Consider the following 21,060-nt stretch of genomic DNA (forward strand, 5'->3'; position numbering starts at 1 on the left):
TTACCAGACATGTTACCCAAGGACCCTACACAAAAGGAGAGGAAAGTTTGGGATATTTTAAGACGTGGAAACCTTACTATGATAATTATTACCTATTATTTTGATTATCTTTAAAATTAGAGCCATTTGGGGATGCCAGGGCCATATTTTTATTAACTTTGTGACTACCCATCCACCTTTGTCCCAAAACCTCAAGGATTTGTGGCCTGGGGACATTTGTGTTATAATAAGATATCCCAAACCTGCTGGAATGTCCTAAGGCTCTGAAACTGAACTCCTTTTGTGGGAGCTAACGTATTTACCTGCTAACCGCAATAAGCCAAAGACTGCCAACAGACTCCACCGCAGGACAAAAGCAGACAGAGGGTAAAGGAATCCTACATCACTGGAGACAGTTTAGGATTTTGGCAAACTGTGCACACGTTTTGCTTTAAATTCTCTATACAAGCTTGGCAAGTTTTAGGGAAAACTAAAGTAACATTACCAGGGTCAAGTTCAAGATTAATGCTTAACCCTAAACCCCATACTCCTTAATTGACTTTCTGAAAATAAAACATTCAGCGGTTTCTCTGAAAATTCCTACTGAAGCTTTTTCTAAAAAAAAAATTGGGGCTGAATCTGCACCAAGTTACACGAACTTCCTAATAGAAAAGTGTCTGTGACAGACAGAATAAACGAACTCTGTTCCAAATAAGTGAAGTTTAGAATGTAGATGGTCATTCTATATCCTTAGTCTTGGGTGCCAATGCAAATGAGTCAGAGGCTTTGCTCCAGACACTGAGTTAATTGTGTAACTCCACAGCGGAAAATGCCATTGGAGAGTACTTGCTGACCTCACAGTTGAAAAAACCATTTAAAAGATGTGGAAACCAGATGTTTCAGTCACATTTCAGCCTCTGCTCTGAGAATTTATCCTGAGCAGCCCCTAACAGGCTGTTACTTCTCTACAACTGAGCTATGATCATCTTAATTTACGTACTTGTCTTGCTGTGGGAAGAGGCTCACGGATGGGGATTCAAGAATGGAATTTTTCATAACTCCATATGGCTTGGTAAGAAACTTCACTCCTGAGCTTCTTGTGGGGAATGCCATTTCTTTAAATTCGTGGAGAAGTGCATCAAAGCAATAAATTTTTCTTTTCTGTTCTGTTCCAGGCTGACGTTTTAAAAAAAACGTGCTTAGGAAAGATAGCTATTGGAATGTATATTCCACTTTCTAAAAAGTGTTCCTGACTTCTAAAATTGGAAAATAGCTTTTTATAAAGTGAACTGTTCTGTAGAAAATAGAGGTTAATATTTATATTCCGTATGAAAATATATTTTAAAGTTTTCAAAGCAGATGTGGTATAGTGGGGAGTGTTTCTTTAGCAAAATAAAAACACCAATATATTACTTTGTTTTTATTCTAATGCACTTGCAGTCAGATTTCATAACAGGTAATCATAACAGAATCACAACAGGTAAGTTGGAATATACAATAATTTTATAATCATTGCTCCACGTACCCTGACCTGTAGCATATTATCTTGCTTTTTCCAAACATCCTTTGACTAGTTTGACAAAACCAGCTTGTAATACAGAAAAAAATGAGAAAGGCTTATATTTCTGAATGCATTCTTACCACTTTGATTCCTTTTGTTCGAGCCATCCGTATAAATACTTTTCTACCCCTTTTGTTAGACAAGGAAAGTTTCTTTTGTCATTTTGTTTTGTTAGATGTAAGGAATGGCATAGGTCTAACAGTGAATATAAACAATAGACGAAAAAAGGCAAGTACAGAAAACCCAAAATACCCCGTATAGTAAACGATGCTTTAATTGTCATGATACAGATTAATATTGCTTTATGTCCGTTCTTGTGTTTGATAGTGAAAAAGTTTTCACTATTGCTGGAGAAGAAAATTGACATTGTTGTATAAAACAAAGAGAAAGCAAAATTAACCTAGATCTTGGTTTTATGCTTGCCAAGCAGCACACAGTTGTAGAATATTTTCTCTTTCAGCATATTTCTCTCTAGTCATAACTGCAGCCACGCGGATTTCATTAAAAAGCTGGATTTGCAATGCACAGCCTTGCTGCCTCTTTTTTCAACTTGAGCCAGTGAACTAGTTTCATGCTGAACAGCGAGATCCATTTGGCCAAGATGGGGTCTGGGATCTACTAGAGGAATAAGCAAGTCTCTTTGTTTATTTTCATTGCACACTATCAAACTTAGGAGAAATACACCTATTTGTCAGAAATGAAAAAATCATCATAAAGCTAGTAAGAATTAAACCCATATGGATAAACTTGGAAACGCTCGAATGATCAAGTAATTTGGAGGTATTGTTGTTGAAGTAAGGTTGAATATTACAAAATATAAACCTGGACAATAGAAGTTCTGTCCTAGAGGTAGACAGGAGCAAACCCAAATGTTTGTTAATAGTATGCTGCAAATCTGAGGCCTGGGGTAATTGCAAAGAGCTACAATCTGGGACAAATTATTGACCAGTCAGCCCAGCACAAATTGTTTACAGTTGGTTAAGTCCATATAGTATTAGAAACTATTTAGGAAGGAAGGAGAGTTGGATGAGAAGGCAGGAATCTGCTAGCAACTGTCAAGAACAAGCACTTTAAACTCTTGTCTCAGTTCCACACCAGTAAAATGAGAAGGTTGGAGGGGACCCCTAAGGTTTGTTTTTAACTCTGGGATCCTCTAATTCCTTAAATAGTAATTTTTTTAAAAAATGCACTTAAGGACAAGAGATTTCAACTAGTTTACATTGACGATGAAAATTAAAGATGCACAGACAAGCAATTCTTTTTAGCCATTGTACTGAATCTGAAAAAGAGAAAAGGGAAAAGTCACATGATTGTGAGCTCCTACTTGGATCCAAAAGCTATGCTTACAGGTGTTAATGACTTATTTATTCCAAAAAGAGCCATTATTATTCCTATTTGATATATGAGGAAACTAAGACTCAGGCAGTAATTTATGCAAGGTCACACAACTCGTCCACAGTAGAACCAGGAGTAGAAACGACAGCCATCACGCTACTGTCACCACTTGCTAAAAGGGGAAAGAAAGATCGGTTAAATAGATTTTCAGTTTCAGTGACTGGCTATTAACTAGAAAAATGAATATTATTTCTTCTGGATGGCAAACCTTTTAAAAATAAAGCATTGTCTAACAGACCACTTTAGTAGTTTAAAATTCTGAGTTGAGGAATACTTTAGTACATATGCCAAGAGTTCTCAACTTGTTCATAAGGCAAGATACTGGGAAGTTAGGTGCTCTTTCAGGAACAATGTGGAATGTTAATATTATTTAATAAATTAAAAATTATAGCATAGACATTTCTGCTATTTAAGTTACTATCTTATTACTAAAGTTTCAACAGGTACAAAGAGTTTAGGAAAAATTACTGGGAAGAAAACAAAATTATTTTTTAAAAATTTGTATCTTAATTTATTTTATTCCTGCAAATATTTGTTAAAAGATAAGCTGAGGCATAGTAAAAAGTTTTAAGAGTTTATTTGAGCAAAAACTAATTCGAATCAGGCAGCATCCAATCTAGCAGATAGAAAGGAGCTTGGAGGAACTGTATGAAAGGAAAGACTTTCATAGGCGGAAGGAAGCAGGAACAAGGAAGGTATCCTAGATGAAAAAGTGGGTTGGTTATTGCATGGTTACTTCAGAGGGTGGCAGGGATCTCTCAGGCTGATTACCTAACTAGTGCTGATCAGATGATTTCTACTGACTGGTTCAAGATTCCATTTCTGGGACAGTCAAGGCTGTAATTACATTAAGTCTCGGCTTGGTGGGGCTTAGCATGAGCGACTCCATTTGCGGCCTGTTTTCGTGTTTTTAACAAGAATCTCTTTTACAAAATATATGTAAGTTGAACATGTCTCCCTTCTCTCCTAAAAGCCTTAGTCCTACTGTGCTTCAAAATAGAGGTACTTACATTGCCCACTAGTGTCCAATTGCTGGAGAACAGGACTGGATCCACAGCACCAAGAAAAGTACCTCATGGTATAGCCACAAAACAATCAAATTAGAAACTAGTTGGAGTTTAGTTAATGAAGCTTTACCATATGCAGGACACTTGGGCAGCAGGTGACTTTCAAAGGGGAAAACGACTTTGATGTTCCTTGTGTTCTCACACCTGGAAGAATCAGATTGACTAAGGTCCTCGATGTATAAGTGATAGGCCTTCTTACCATATAATGTGTAAGAGTAGGACCCCTTGGAGTTCAGAAAAAGAGAGAAAATGCCAAGCAACATCTCCTATTGAGCTGTGGCAGAGTCAACTTCAGCTTGGGGAGAAGAGCAAGGAATGGTATTTCTTTCTTTTCTTCTTTTTTGAGGAAGATTAGCCCTGAGCTAACTACTGCCAGTCCTCCTCTTTTTGCTGAGGAAGCCTGGCCCTGAGCTAACATCTGTGCCCATCTTCCTCTACTTTATATGTGGGACACCTACCACAGCATGGCGTGCCAAGCTGTGCCATGTCCGCACCCGGGATCGGAACCAGCGAACCCCAGGCTGCTGAGAAGCAGAACGTGCGAACTTAACCACTGCGCCCCCGGCCCAGCCCCAGGAAGGATATTTCTAATACTTCTGGATTCACGTCTTGCTGCATGCCAAGGAATATGTGTTCTCATTGAAATGGTCTTGATGGTGGTAGATTGCACAGGTCAGGGTACAAAGGCTTAACCGCGATCTGACAATCTACATAGAACTATTAGAACTATGTTATAATTATAGCTCTGGGAATCTTATCACATTGTTTCCATGGCAATATGCACTCCAAACTCAAAACACTCCACTTAAACAGTCATCTGTTCGGAGACAACTCATGTATGACTTAACACTACCTCAAATACGTGACTAAAAAAGACAAAACAGACAAAGAAATTAGAAACTCGTAGTTAGGTGTGCCCAAGTTTTTTCTCTACTGTGTTTGAATCTATTTTTCTTTTCTTTAATGAAATATTTGTTTGCTTGGATTCCTTCAAACTTTTCCTCAGTTTTTGATTTGTTTACTAAATTCTCAAACACATTGCTTTAGTCACTTCCCTCGTGGAGATTTTGGGTTATTTTTTTCCACCATGTGATCCTACATAACGGATCAATTTTCATTGGCTTTCTTTTGCTTCACCTCCTTTTTCTCCTATTGCTTACTTTTCCAAGTTTTTATGTGACTTAAAACCCAAAAAAGGTCAAAACTTAGTCATCTTTGGACAGTGTAGAAATACAATGTTGTATTAAAACTTTCAGGCTATCAGTTCAGAAACATAATTTAGCCTCAAGTTTCTGCCTATTCCCCCAAATTCCCCTAAAATTTCCCTCATTCATATTTTTCTCCAAAGTTTTCTAACAATGAAAACTTAGCCACCCAAGGCAGCTGACCCAGGGAACCCTTTGGCAGGAACACTAGCTGATGCAATCTTCCAGCTGAGGCCACAAAATTTCCCTTATTCCACAAGAATGGATAATAGTGCATTTACGACATTTTGTGAATTCACAGAACAAGCAGCAGGAGTATACCACAGAGAAGCACGGTCTGGAAAATACAAGCTCACCTACGCAGAAGCGAAGGCAGTGTGTGAATACGAAGGTGGCCATCTCGCCACCTATAAGCAGCTAGAAGCAGCCAGAAAAATTGGTAACTGATTTGACAATGATTTTTTTTCTTTTTCACCTTTGGGGGAAAACAATTCCACCTTTCCTGTAACCCCTTAATAGGACTTCTCTCTCTACCCCTACTCATAGTTCTATGAGTCTTTATGACCTCTCTGCCCTCCAGCTTATCCCATTTTCTCTGCCTGGAGATGGTGGAAAGTTCCTAGGACTAGCAAATTATTTGGTGTCACAACCCATTGTGAGCTAATAAATAAAAGTCAAAAGAAAATGAAGACATCATTTAAATTCCTCATTAATTTTAATACCACTGCTATTCATTTTTAATATTGTTCTATCTCTTCTTAACTTCTGGGTATGGGTTTTCTCAGCTGTTAAATGATCTTACTATGTTGACTCTTACAGGAAAATTTTACTTGGTAGGAGAAATACTGAGTTTAGCGGCATTTTTCCAATTATTTCTTTTTTCACATTTAGTGGGAGAACATATTTGTACTCTAGGATCAAAAGCTATGAGGAGGGGCAGCCCGGGGCGAGTGGTTAAGTTCGAGTGCTCAGCTTCGCTGGCCCAGGGTTTCACAGGTTTGAATCCTGGGCACGGACATGGCACTGCTCATCAGGCCATGCTGAGGCTGCATCCCACATGCCACAACTAGAAGGACCCACAGTTGAAAAATCTACCACTATGTACGGGGGGATTGGGGGAGAAAAAGAAAAAAAAAAAAGCTATGAGGAAAAGGAGGGTAAGCAAGTTGTAAGACAGCAGGGGAAAGAAACTGGGAAGATGATGTCAGGAGACCTGGTGAAAAACCTAGCAACTAACTAGTGCTATGTGCTCTCTCCTGGACTTTCAGGAGAATCCAAAAGGCCATCTTCATTTGGAAGGTTCTTCCTCATTGAAGATACCCCTTTGCTGATAAGAAAATACTTGGCAAAGCTTGTGCTATTATTGTATATATTACCCGAGATAAAAATAAGAGTGTTCTCTGAAATGCACCAAAGTCTCCCCAGATGACTGCGCAGTCTATAAGCTGAGGTGATGCAGTAACTGGAATGACAGATACAATGGCCAGAGCCATTAGCGGCCATCTTGGACTTCTAGTAAAATCATTCTTGAATAACATCAGCAAATATTAAAACAGCCTCCAAAATTGAGCAAGCAAAACAGGGCTGACACTTTGTTTGAAATTTCTAAGTGCTTTTGTCCCTAATCAAATTTTTAAAAATATTAGCAACATCTTAATTGATCCTGAAATAGAAATGAATTAAATTATCATTTGAATTCTTCTCTCAGGATTCATAGTAATTTTAGGAATTATCTCATGGCACTAGATAGGTCATTTGCAAAAAGAAGCTAGATCTGAACTTGGATTGTTTTCATATCCATGGCATTAAGATTTCTAGTCTGTCTGCATCTTTTTTTTTTCAAGTAAGATGTCGTTTTCTAGTAAAAGTCAGATGTCAGATTCAATATGTGTTCAAACTTTATTTTATTTTTAAGAAAACAGTTTTCTTCCCTTTTGCATGAACTGGATATGGGCAGTCAAGAAACTGTCACTGTTGGAAGGGTCCATCATTGTTAAGATGAACTTTGATCGGCTGAGGGAGCTTACCAGTTAAGCCCATAACCCTTTTATTCTCTTGCAGGATTTCACGTCTGTGCTGCTGGGTGGATGGCCAAGGGTAGAGTTGGATACCCCATTGTGAAGCCAGGGCCCAACTGTGGATTTGGAAAAACTGGTATTATTGATTACGGAATCCGTCTCAATAGGAGTGAAAGATGGGATGCCTACTGCTACAACCCACACGGTTTGTTAAAAATAATAATTTTATACTTTGCAAAAACAGTCACATGTTACTAAGAAGTTGTTAAAGAGAAATAGCTTCTTCTTCCAGAGACAAATCAATTTAGTAATGATAATATTAATAACTACCATTCACAGAGTCATTATGCTCTACCAGGCACTGACTGACGTTCCTTCATCTACAGTCACTTAATATTCACAACAACTCTGCAAGGAGCTATTGTTATACTTATCTTAGAAATTAAGAAACTAAAAGTTTAAGAGCTCAAGTAACTTACCCAAAATCAGACAGCCAATAATTAGTAGCCAGGTAGGATTGTGAATTCAGGTCTGTTCTGCGCCGCGGAACTTCCCGACCACAAAGGGGAAAAAAGCAGGTTATAAACTTGTCACAGTTAAGCAGCTAAAACAATAAACTGATACTACCAAATGTTAACTGTTCAAAATTATCCCTTTGATAGAATGGGGAAAAGGAGACAGAATAAACTAACTCTTGCCCTAATTTCTTATTGCGCATAAATTCTTAAACTTCCAAACTAAACAACTCTCTCTGTGGCTTAACAATTATATACTGAATATACTAGTTATTACATAGTATATTTTTATTCATATTCTTTTTCCAGGGTTCACTGTAGCTAGGAAAACATTAAACAGAAAATTAACTCATTATAATTATTATAAAGAGTTATTCTTTGTTCATGTTCTTGGAGACAAAATAGACTGTTCTTTTTGGATGTATTTCCCCAGAATATTAAAAAGTGTTACAAAGTCTCTCCCACATTTATGATCATAAACATTCTCAGGTTGTGTCCCATTTGGATCTACCTTATAAGGAAGTCCATAACACAATAGAAGTGTTATAGTGAAGTTCTAGCATACTATTATAGAATTTGTTATTTAATGATTTAACCACTGGAGAACAGTTTCTCATGTTTGTAACATATATCTCAAAATAATGTGTATTCCAACTAGAAAAGAATTTTTCCTAGACCTATCACTTATTCTCATTTGAGAAAAAAATACTTATTGCATTTATATAAGACTATAACTTTCAAACCACTTTGACATACTTTAAGCCTATACTATAATCTGTTTAATCCTATATTTAGTCATTGTTTAGTCATATATTTTATTTTCCTCCCTCTCTGCCTTTTCTTCAACATATTTATTCAGGCACCTCTCTTTTTACTCTCAAGAATAACTTTTATTTCCAAATATATTCTCTGATTCTTCATTTGCTTGGTAAACCTTATGATCTCTGAGCATCTGTTCATTTGCATAGGTCAAAGTCTAGGGGAGATGAAGAAGTACTATTGTAAACGTTCTTACATTATTTTATTGCCCTTTATAAGAATGCCACCATAACACAAATTTTTATAAGCTGCTTTTGTTTCTTGTAGAGTTCAGATACATTTTACTCTGGCAATACGTGTACGGAATCCCGGGAAACTTGTTCTTACTCAATTCTCAGCTTACTCTTAGATGCAATGATATGTCGCTTGTTGAGGATGTGGTTAACCTGAAGGGGACTGGGGACTGCTGAACTAGCATTGGGAGTTTATTGAAAAACTATTGGAATGAAAAAATCATAACAGTATCAGAAAAGTTAAGCAATGGTTATTCATTAATCAATGTCACCATGTTAGAGTTGATTGAATTAAGAAAGAATAGTTTAGGGGCTGGCCCCGTGGCCGAGTGGTTAAGTTTGCACACTCCGCTGCAGGCAGCCCAGTGTTTCATTGGTTCGAATCCTGGGTGTGGACATGGCACTGCTCATCAAACCACGCTGAGGCAGCGTCCCACATGCCACAACTAGAAGGGACCACAATGAAGAATATACAACTATGTACCAGGGGGCTTTGGGGAGAAAAAGGAAAAAAATAAAATCTTTGGGAAAAAAAAAAAAGAAAGAATAGTTTAGAACTTGTTTATCAAGTTCTAAATGTGTGACATGATGTTGACTGCCTTTTATATAAATACTTTTTAATCAATTAACAGTCCACAGGGACCCAGCCAGCGTTGAGAATCTGTCATTTTCTAAATAAGCAAGAGATGAGACAATAACTATACGTAACATAAAATCTAGAGCTGAATAGATATAGCTAGATTACCAAAATAGTTCAAAATTTGAACTTTTTTCCTAATCTAATGATACATACAACAAAGATAGGATGCTATGGGACAGAGAAAGTCACTCCAAAAGCTGGCACTGTACATGCTTATGTACACATATAAATTATGTATTATATAATATTTAATAATGCAATAAGATACAATATACAATAATAAAATAAGCTTACATTTTGCATAATATCCTTAAGTTATCCTCTATATTTTATCTTAAGAATAATTCTGTGAGGGAGGGAATAGGAGAGGCATGATTATATTTATTTTACTGTAGGGGAGGAAGAAATTTTGCTCTACTCTTCTAGGTTCATCTAGATTGCCTAAGAATTAAATTGACCTGAGAGAGACTTACAGGAGAAAAACAAAATTTAATAACATGTATACACAGGAGAGACCCAGGAAAACTGAGTAACTCACCTAAATGGCCAAAGCTCCCACCTTAAACACCACTTCAACTAAAGATAAAAGAGGCTGTTGGGAGTTGGGAGTGTCAGTTATGGGAGATTACCAGGAAAAGCACGGTAAACGAGGATAAGGTGGCTACGCAGATTTAAGTTGTTGCTTTCTCTATTGATAAGAGTTTCTAGAAATTCAGATAGCCTCCTCTTTCTGGTTCAGCTAGAGAGACACCCTTACAAATGGAGATTTCCTTTACAAATGTCTTTACAAAGGGTAACTTCTATTTGGTTTTCAGAGCTACTCCCATGCCTGCTATTTCTTAAAAAATAACCAGCCTAAAATAATCCTTATGCCAAAGAGATATGTTTTGGGTGGCAAATTCTGCTCACCTACAGTCCCGCCTCTGAAACTTCCCCAGGAAGTTTGACAGTCCAGAAGCTAAGTTGATGCATTGCTCCATATCTCATTGAACCAGTCACTCAGTCCTGAGAATAGGTCAGTTCAGTTAAACAGTTGTGTCTCATTTTAGGAGGTGGTGAGGCAGCTGGACTCCCAAAGTTAGATCCATACTGTGAGAGAAACCAGATATTTAATGAGACATTTCCATGGGAATAAAATAAAAACAAAGGTTAATGATTGAGCAAATTATAAACCAGTTTCTGAGTTCTGAGTGTAGTCAGTTGAGAACACTACTAGATATCAGAGTCAAAGCATCTTTTGCAGTTTGAAATATCTCTGATGATGTCATTGAGCATGCAGGCAAATTTTCTAAGTGGCTGACATAGCATCAGGCACACAGATTGTTCAAATATGGATTATTGTGGTGACCTCTCCTAAGTCTATATCACGTCATTTACATTCAGCTTGCAGGACTTTAGGAGAAAGGGCAAGTTTGGTTCTCAAGAATTCCAAGTCAAACATGGGAGAAAATTGGAAACATTAGTGTGTAGAGTTGTAGCCAAATATTTGAGAAAACTAGAAGAATTCAGGATCCAGCCCAGCATACAAGTGAAAAACAAAACCTCAAAAGGCAAATGAACAGCTCCAGAATCTAATATCCATAAGTGTATTATATTTTCTACTGAAACTAATTTTTCTCTCTAAAATCACCCTTAATTTTACAAAAAATAGACAAATCAAGACTAATTTGTTGCAAAATAAGTTTAGTTTCAGTAAACTTGGCCGGATTATTTACATAAGTGCAGCAAGAATAGCAATTGATCATATAGGCTCTTTTAAATCTGCTTTGCTGGAACTTTTCATAAGGAATCTCCAGAGGGAACTTTTTTTTTCCCCCTAAAGATTGGCGCCTGGGCTAACAACTGTTGCCAATCTTTGGCTTTTTTTGTTTTTTTTTCCTGCTTTATCTCCCCAAAACCCCCCTGTACAGAGTTGTATATCTTAGTTGCCGGTCCTTCTAGTTGTGGTATGTGGGACGCCGCCTCAACGTGGCCTGATGAGTGGTGCCATGTCCATGCCCAGGATCCAAACCCTGGGCCGGCTCAGTGGAGCGCACAAACTTAACCACTCGGCCACAGAGCCGGCCCCAGATGGAACTTTTACTAGCCTCTTGAGGCTAAGAAGCCATGCCAAGGAGTTGCCATCAGACTCTGCCTACATATCTGTAGATTTGGGCAAGTTCCTCTCTTCTTGAGGTCCCCCAAAATATCCTGAGATTTCTACACCTGCTAGGAAGTGACCTTCCTTACTCACCTGGTAAGGCTGTTGGAAACCCTGTAAGCAAACAGCCAGTTGTTTTTTCAAGGGGCTTTATTGGCTCCATAAAATCAATCTTAGTACCTGAAAGCTATTGGGTCATATCTGAGTCTATGCATGTCTCTCTCAAATATGATATTTCAGTCAAAACCTTGGTGACATAACCAGTTTCCAATTGTGTCCCGTTACAAGGAGAAAAGATTCTTATTGAACTTATGTAAATAACTATATTACCATGCACATAAGAATACTCACTCACTAAGAGTTTGCAAATTCTGAAGGGATTATACAGGGAAAAAATTTTTCACCTTTGTTCACAAAAGTATATATTTTACCAAATTGCTCTCAGTCAAAGCAAAAATAGCTTAAGCAAAAAACGCTTCTTTAAATCTGGAAAACAAAGATTAAAGAACCACTAACATTTCAAATAAAAACTCATAAAAATTATAAATCATAATCAGTCATATAATCATGGTCCCATGTAATTAGCTCATATTGATCTTGATCTTTTGTTAGTGGTTTTATGAAGCCAGTTTTTCCTTAAAGTTCTGTAAATTTTTCCCAGTTCAGTTTTATGATCTTAACTGATACATTTCTGGAGATTTAGATATCCTCCTCTTCCTGGTAGAGCAAAGAAGACATCCTTCAAAATGGAGATTTCCCTTACAAATATGAATGTATTTTACAAAGCGTAACTTCTGTCTGGTTTTCAGAGCTCCTCTCATGTCTGCTGTTTCTTAAAAAATAACTGGCCTAAAATAATCCATATGCCAAGGAGACATATTCTAGGATAGCAAATTCTGCTCCCTACATTACCAATGAAGAAACTGAGGTCTAGATGTCACAGAGCTCAGACTAGATCCCTGACCTTTTGTCACTCCCCAGCCTTTCTAAGATCCTGTTCTGCCTTGGGGAGATAAGCTTCCTTAACTTCTATGGCATTAAGGCAATTTTTAAAAATAGTTATTTTAAAGCAGAATATTCATGTAAAAAGCCTCATTGATTTAATGAAAAATATCTTTTAATGCTACCCAGAGTCACCACCATCACCACTGCTCATATTATTTTTGAGATCCCAGGTTGTTACTGTTTTCAAGACACCAGACATTTATTTGTTGTGGAATTAAAATTAATTAGGGCCTCTCCATAGCTTTCCCTCTAGGTCATTCTGTAGAATCACTGATTCTGGCAGAGGTTGATTGCTTGTCCTTATAACAAGTTATAGTACATGGCAGAAATCTATGAAATGATAAATGACTTGAAAAGAAAACAACATAAATATAGCTGCCAAATCCTCAAATATTAGGATTAAGGTGCTAATTTAGGACCAGTAAAAGAGATAAAGAATTATTATAAACTATTCCTTTTAACTGGATTAGTGACTCTCAAAGTCCCTTGTGATCCCAAAATTCTATAATTATTTTCCAAACAAAATATATTGGACTCATTGAGTTCCCGAAGGCACAGTGTGACACCACAGGACAAAATCCATGCCATCTTGATTGGACTGTTGGTAATATGGTGTAGGGGAACAGAATTTGCCACTCTAAATTTTCTCTTTGGCTTGAGGATTAATTATTTGAGACTGATTGCTTTTAAGAAGAAAAATCTCAGGAAGAAACTTTGACCTTCCCACTAACTGCCTAAAGGAATTTAAGATAGAAAGCCTGTTCCAGGAAGGATCTATCACCAGAGATAACTATGGTACAATATGAACTAGGTGTGGGAGGCAGGGAGAAATCTAGCAAGGCTTATTTGATCAAAGTCATCTCCATCTCTCATTGTCTTTGCAAGGCATGGCAAACATATGTTTACCAAGCATTAACTCTTTCATCTTCCTATAAATTGCCTCCTTTCCCTTTGAATGCCCAGACGTCTGTCCCCTTCTCCTTAGTACAGAATGACATATATACCTCATTTTGCCTGTCTTTGGAATTCTTCATGCTTATGTGAATTCCCCATGTGCACGTATGAAATTTTGTTTGATCTTCTCCTGTTGACTTACCTTATGTTATTTTAAATATTTGACCAGACAGAAGAACCATATGGGAAAAGGGAGGAATTTTCCCCTCCTCTACAATGGGTATTTATATTGGTGAAACATACATAAGACTTGTGCATTCTATGCTTAAAATGTAAAAAGAAGCAAAAAATGTAAACAAGAGCACAATCAATTTAATTAGTATTTTTTCTTGCTATTTTACTTTTTAAAAAATTCAAAAATAGTCTATGTTCATTTTAGAGAATTTAGCAACTATTAATAAAAAAATTTATTCCTTAGCTACAAGTATACATAATATATTATAGATGCTGCATATGAAGCCATTTCTTTACTATTTCATAAAAAATAATGAACAGATGGACACTAAGACATGAATATCATTTTAAAGTAGGAATAATTTCTTTCTAATGCTTCCTTCTCTTTTTTTTCATTTTAGCAAAGGAATGCGGTGGCATCTTTACAGATACAAAGAGAATTTTTAAATCTCCAGGCTTCCCAAATGAATATGATGATAACCAAGTCTGCTACTGGCACATCAGACTCAAGTATGGTCAGCGTATTCACCTGAGTTTTCTGGACTTTGATCTTGAAGACGATCCAGGTTGCTTGGCTGACTATGTTGAAATATATGACAGTTATGATGATGTCCATGGCTTTGTGGGAAGGTATGTGTTGTTTCTCCACATAGGAAGTTAAATGAACATCCAATATTTTGTTTGATGTTTCTTTCATTTTCCCCCAACTGTCCCTACAATATTGGTTTTCCAGTATTTCTACTCTCCAGCAACACTATATTCTTTCTTAAGAAAGATTTTTTCTTAGAATATTAAATCACAGTCAGCTGCTACATGTACGTATTTATTACTAAAATAGTGATAGCTGCCTTTTGATTATTAAGTTGTAACAATTAGTTAAATAGTCTATAAAGACCTCAAGATTTGACTAACATTATGAGGGAGAAGAGATATGTGAATAGGGAAATTGGTTGGAGTTTTTAAGTGTTCTAATTTATGTCAACCTCCTAAAAATAATTATAAATTCAAGGGCTGGCCCAGTGCCATAGTGATTAAGTTTGCATGCTCCACTTCAGTGGCCCGGGGTTCAAGGTCTAGATCTGAGACACAGACCTCCACATTGCTTATCAAGCCATGCTGTGGCAGCATCTCACATACAAAAGAGGACAATTTTCCTCAAGCAAAAAGAGGCAGATCGGCAATAGATGTTAGCTCAGGGCCAATCTTCCTCACCAAAAAAGTAAAAATAAAAATAATAATTATTATAAATTCAGTAATTGTTGCCTCTCTTCTGCATATAAAGCATTGTGCTAGGCATTATGGATGTAAGGTAAATAAGCAAAGTATAACTCCTTCTCTCAATTTAGCAAAACCTACAATGGATATCTTCTTAAAAATAGCTTTCTTTTCCATAAAAAACAAGTGCTCTTGTCCTCAATATTTCTCTCTTGGTTTTTCAACGTGCTTCGACACAATATTTTTGCGTTCCCACTCTAAATCTTGTCCACACAAATAATCCATAATCAATCTGTAAATCAAAATTGGGGTGAGTTTATTATGAGCCAGGTCTGAGGACTATAGCTCAGGGCCTTCCTTCTGCAAGGAAGAAAGGGTACCAAAGAAGTAGGGTGTACAGCGTGGCTATATACCATCTTGGAATAAAGAGTATACATCACACACAACAGGAATATCTCTTTTACTACTGTTGTGAGATGTTTAACGGGCAGAGCAGGTTGGTTGTCAGCAGGTCAGTGGTCACAAGGGGAGCACAGCAGGTCAGTAATTAATACTTAGTGTCCAGGAAGAGATGCTTATCCTTAAAGAACTGCTACTGTGGGGGGAAGCTACATCCCTACGTTTAAGGGCATCATTCTTGTCTTTGGGATATTGTAAATGTTTAAAGCAGATGTACAATGCATGCTCAACAGGCCACGTCAGGCCCTTCTGGAAAAACAAGGTCAGGCCGAATTAGTTTGAAACCAAATGGCTTCCTCACATACTCCAAGATATACTGTTGCTTTTCATTTATTTATCATTCTTTAATATAGTTTAAATTTTGAGAGCCTTATAAAATATCACAAATTAAAGAGTATATAATTAAGTGTTCTATGTATTCAGGTCCCCACCTAATAATGTATATTTTAGATTATCCATTATCAATAGACTATTAGTTATCAATTCTCTATTATCCATGATAGTAATTTAATGAAAGAAAATGGAAGAGGGGGCAATTAAAAAGAACAGATTCAATAGCTTGTTGTGTTGACTTTGAAATGAGTAACTTATACAAAGAAAAACAAAGGCATTTCTTGCACAAACAAACAATTTTTCGAGGACAAGTATTTTTTGTTTTGTTTTGTTTTGTTTTTTGGCTGAGACTACTGCTATAGAAAAAAATACAAATAGTTTTCAAAAATAGTTTGAAGAAGACATGAAGAAGGGTTAGAGAAATTAAAAACAAAGCCTTTTTTGAAAGAATAAACCTCCTACCTTGGGAATTAAGATGACATTTTTATTCTAAACCATTTCAGAAATCAATTACAGCCCTAGATAAAACATAAACTATTTTTTAAAAGGTTTTCAACATGCTAATTTGTGATTGAATGGATTTATATTTTGTGATTTACCTTTACAATAGACTTTCCCTCCTCTGGAATAAATTACATTTTTGGAAACAGATAAAACTCTTTCCTTTTATATAATGTGCCAGGGCGTTCAAGTCATGATTCAGATAAAAATCAAATCCTCTTTTAAGGTCCAACATAATTTCTCCACTTTTAAATCAGTCCACTCTAGAATTCAAAATATTAACACCACCAACCATACACCCATTCTTCTTTACCTGTGAAGGAAATGTTATGAGATTAATCAGATTAATTTTTCCAAATACATTCAAATTGTCTACTACACAGTTTCCCACATTTCTACAGAGTAGAGATGCCACATGTCCTTTCTTAAGAAACTCATTAATACTGTGAAAAGGTTATTTCAAACAATGTTTTAACCCTTCTTTTCCCTTACAAATTCAAGTGAAAAAAATCATGCAATAAAACATTGCAAAATAATAGGAAAATGAGCCATTACTCAGGGGAAATAAAGCACTTTAATTATCAGTGAGAACAACTTGAAATAGCTGTATAATATTCATTCATGTGATCTCTCGTTTTAAAACTTCCCTTTCAGATACTGTGGAGATGAGCTTCCAGAAGACATCATTAGCACAGGTAATGGCTCTAAATTGAGGAAAACTATGATTTGTTTTCTTACAGTGTCACTGAAAGTGAAGGATCCAGGAGTTACCATTTACTTTTTAAATTTGAGAGAACTGAGGACTGATGTAGCTTGCTGGCTTGTGAAATGCCAAGAAGTGTTTATTTATACTTAAAGAACAACTTATGCCAACTCCTTGCGCTAAAAATGTGTAGACTCTGGTTGCTGGCAGAAAATCCAGTCTGAGATAGTCTTGAATTTGCAAACCCATGAATACTGCTGTAGCTTATGATTTCCATAAAATCTGGTAATAAAAGATGAAAGTTTTCATTGATAAATGATTGAAGTAATTTATAAAGTTGTTAAAAATACCTGCTGTCACTGGAAAAATTTTACATCACTTTTATCGAATTTTTACCTTAGTACCACATTCCCCAGAGGATGTTGTTAAGAACACAGTTCTGTGAGATGGTTTTAATAGGTGTTACATGAGAAAAGGGCTCTAGGTCAAGTAAATTTGGGAAACATTGGGTTAAATGATGTTAAACAGATTTCTTTACTGGAAGATGTCAGGGAGCTTTTAATATGCTAATTATGCATAGTAAATCTCAAAAGCCTAGCCATAATAGGCGATGTTTTCCAAATCGTCTTCCTCCCGCAAATTGTGTTACTTTGTTCCATGAAATAGTCCTCGAGAAATATCCTTGTAGTAGCCTAAATTTATCTGCATAAGCAATACCACTGCAATTGCCCCAAACTGCTATTTTCTGCTTAAGAACCTGTTCTTTCTTAGATGTCTTCATTTTTCTGTTTCATTCACCAGCACTAATAGTTGGCATTCTTACTTGCTCTGTTTTTTTGTGTCCATAAAATTATCACAATGCTTCTGCATCTAAAAACAACAAAGCTACACTTAGTTGCAATTTCTAAGTAGTCTTTAAACTCAGATCTGACTGGCTAAATTACTCCCACAGCCTAGCCTTGCAGCCCACATAATTCTCATTTATGCTCATTCTTACAAGAGGAACTTCCGGGTCAGTCCTTGCGTGATTAATGCTTAAAAGTTATTATTTCATTACTCTGTTACAATAACCCTAGGAAGGAGAATCCATTAAACCTTTTGTTTATCTCTTGTTCTTATCTTAAGAACATATTTTACGTTAGCAGAAAGTTTAAAAAAGGCATCTTGCGAGGTGTAAGAGGTAGCTGGGGTATGAGAATCCTGTTAAAAGAAAGAAAAACAGAAGGAGAGTCAAAAGGAAGCCTGAAGCTTGGACATTTTTCTTGTTTTGTCTGAAACAGACAAAACTTACTCCAGTGTAATCAAATCAGTGTTTTTCTTGCACAACTGCAAGAAACTTAAAAAAAAAAAAAACCCACACAATTTATTATCCAAAGAGAAAAAAATTGACAAACAGAAAAGAACATAATTAAATACAAAAGCCAAAGATTTAGCAAAACAACAGGAAGAGGAAATTGGTACAAAGTAATAGAAAAAGAAGATATAAAATATATTTAAAGTACATGCCTATGAGTCAAGCATAATGCTGTTAACATTTTGATCTAGTTTTCTTCTGAAATATGTGCTTACTCACCCCAGAATATTTACATTAAGAAACAAGAAGAGGGCCGGCCCCGTGGCTCAGCAGTTAAGTGCTCACGTTCAGCTTCGGCGGCCCAGGGTTCACCGGTTCGGATCCCAGGTGCGGACATGGCACGGCTTGGCAAATGCCATGCTGTGATAGGCGTCCCACGTATAACGTGTAGGAAGATGGGCACAGATGTTAGCTCAGGACCAGTCTTCCTCAGCAAAAAGAGGAGGATTGACAGTAGTTAGCACAGGGTTAATCTTCCTCAAAAAAAGTAAGAAAAAGAAAAAGAAACAAGAACAGAAAAAAATAATAAACTAAAAACTATAATTGCACCACTTTAGTAAAAGGTATACGACGTAAGATTGCCCACTTTCATCTCTTCCCACCCAAGAAAGGCTTTGGATAACTGAGTAGTGACCGTCCTTCTGGATGTTTTCCTGTATTATACAAATGTTATATATGTGGAGACCATGGACATATTTCCAAATCAGAGCACAATATATAGATCATTCTAATTCTTTTTAGTGGCTGCCTAATAGGTCACTGTGTGGATGTGCCATAATTTGTCATCTACCAATATTTAACATCCTAAAGATGGTTGCTTCTGATTTTGTTTTCTTTTGCTATTCACTGTTTCACAGGACATTTTTAAACCTCTACTGTGTAGTGCTATTTTTTTTTAAAGTAGATTCCTAGAAGTGAAATTTTGGAGTCACAAGTGATGTGCATTTTTAAATGTTGATCGATGCAGTCAAGATAGCACTAGCCTTACAGTGCCAATTTGTGTTTTAACCAGCTGAATAATCTGCAAAGAAAATTTTTTTTTTTTTTTTTTAATTTAGACAACTCATCCAAGTCTGAGAAAAGTGTAGTGGATCAGAGAAAGAACTCTTGAGCCAGACTGCCCAGGCTCAAACCTGGTTCTGCCAATTTAGCTCTGTGGCCTTGGGCAAGCTACTTAGGCTCTCTGTGCCTCAATTTCATCTATAAAATAAATATTTTAATAGTATCCACCTCATAGTGTTGCTGAGGGGAATAAATGAGTTTGTAGATGAAACACACTTAAAGCTGTGCCTGATACACATTAGCATTCAATATATAAGGGGGTTTTTAGTAATTACTTGCGGATTTGTGATCTGGATTGAGAAGGCCTTTCTCTCCCAAAGAAGAAAAATATTCCTATATTTTATTTTATATAATTAGGCTTTTCCTTTGAATTTTTAACATGTTTTGGTATTTAATGCAGGTAAAATGTAGTTAGGTACTCTGTATAAAGTAGGAATCTAACTTTGTGGCTTTGTTTCTTACAAACGTTAAAGCTTGCTGCCCCCGCCATCATTTAGTAAATAATCCATCCATACCTCACGGGTTGAACAGCCTGCCGTTCTTCTGTAATTCCGTGGATGTTCCTTCTACAGTGAACACCTTTTAAAACAGAATAGACAAAATTTCCTACAGGATAGATTAGAGGGCCAGAGGGAAAAATGGGAAAGTCTCTCACCCTGCTCCACTTGGCAATGAATCTATAGAGTCTAGCTGGATTCTGCTTGAGAGTCCTGCTCTGAACTCTGGGGATCTTACCCACAAGTTGTGATATTCTCCTCTGAGAAGGATGAGTTTTTGAATTGTCAGCCAAACTGAAGCAAAGTAACATTGTTCTTCCGCGATCTTCTCTTCCCCAGGAAATGTCATGACTTTGAAGTTTCTAAGCGATGCTTCGGTGACCGCAGGAGGTTTCCAAATCAAGTACGTGGCAGTGGATCCCCCATCCAAACCCAGTCAAGGAAAAAATACAAGCACTACTTCTACGGGAAATAAAAGCTTTTTAGCTGGAAGATTTACCCATTTATAAAACAAAAAAAGGACATTCAGTGTTTATGGTTGTCTCTTTTGGAACCCCTTTGATCTCACTTTTGTATTATTATTAACATTTATTTATTATTTTTGTAAATGTGAAAACCATACCTGATAATTTGGGGAAAATTGGAAAATACAGTAAACTTTAAATGAGAAAAATAAAATCTCTTATAATTCATCTGCATAAAAACAGCAAGTGTTTTTCTTTTGGTCATTTTTCAACTTGTAGTATATGTATATATATATATATCTATATGTATTTGCATGTGAAATTTTGGAATCCTGCTTTATGTACAGTTTTATATTTTGGGTTTTTTAACCTTGAGCTTTACAGCTTAATTATTTTCCCATATCACTGAGTACTCTTCAAAAATGTGATCTTGAACACCTGTAAAATATTCCATGATATGATTGTTCTATACTTTATTTAAGCCTGTCTCTATTGTGGGAATTTTAAGCTGTTTTCATAACTATTGCTTAAATAAACATCCTTAAACATATGTATTTGTACAGCTCTCTAATTATTTGGGATACGGTCCTAAAAGTAGAATTATTGAGAAGTATTGGATCAGAGATTATTTAAAATAGAATTTCTTTCTTCTTCTTCTTCTTCTTCTTCTTTTTTGCTGAAGAAGATTCACCCTGAGCTAACATCTATGCCAGTTTTCCTCTATTTTTTTTGTATGTGTGACACTGCCACAGCATGGCTGGTGAGTG

At 36.4% G+C, this 21,060-nt stretch overlaps 1 protein-coding gene across 2 annotated transcripts; it reads left to right on the top strand.

Moving 5' to 3' along the window:
• The first annotated feature begins 900 nt into the window (after positions 1 to 900).
• Positions 901 to 20,843, top strand: TNFAIP6 (TNF alpha induced protein 6). Of its 2 annotated transcripts, XM_046658996.1 has the most exons (6): positions 901 to 1,051; positions 5,509 to 5,646; positions 7,269 to 7,430; positions 14,107 to 14,335; positions 16,868 to 16,908; positions 20,169 to 20,843. In XM_046658996.1, the coding sequence occupies exons 1-6, from the start codon at positions 958 to 960 to the stop codon at positions 20,336 to 20,338; spliced, it is 834 nt and encodes a 277-aa protein (XP_046514952.1). In that variant the 5' UTR covers positions 901 to 957; the 3' UTR covers positions 20,339 to 20,843. The 2 variants fall into 2 exon arrangements, with proteins under 2 accessions (XP_046514952.1, XP_046514954.1); XM_046658998.1 differs by lacking the exon at positions 5,509 to 5,646.
• Positions 20,844 to 21,060: the final 217 nt, after the last annotated feature.

The sequence above is a fragment of the Equus quagga genome, chromosome 4 (genome assembly GCF_021613505.1).
Source record: "Equus quagga isolate Etosha38 chromosome 4, UCLA_HA_Equagga_1.0, whole genome shotgun sequence".
NCBI classification, from domain to species: Eukaryota; Metazoa; Chordata; class Mammalia; order Perissodactyla; family Equidae; genus Equus; species Equus quagga.

What these genes read in the sequence shown, in the direction of transcription:
- TNFAIP6 (XM_046658996.1), top strand. Translation starts at nt 958, where the DNA reads ATGATCATCTTAATTTACGTACTTGTCTTGCTGTGGGAAGAGGCTCAC. An exon ending in TCATAACTCCATATGGCTTG is followed by an intron (nt 1,052 to 5,508) that starts GTAAGAAACTTC and finishes GTGAATTCACAG; the next exon opens with AACAAGCAGCAGGAGTATAC. An exon ending in AGAAGACATCATTAGCACAG is followed by an intron (nt 16,909 to 20,168) that starts GTAATGGCTCTA and finishes TCTCTTCCCCAG; the next exon opens with GAAATGTCATGACTTTGAAG.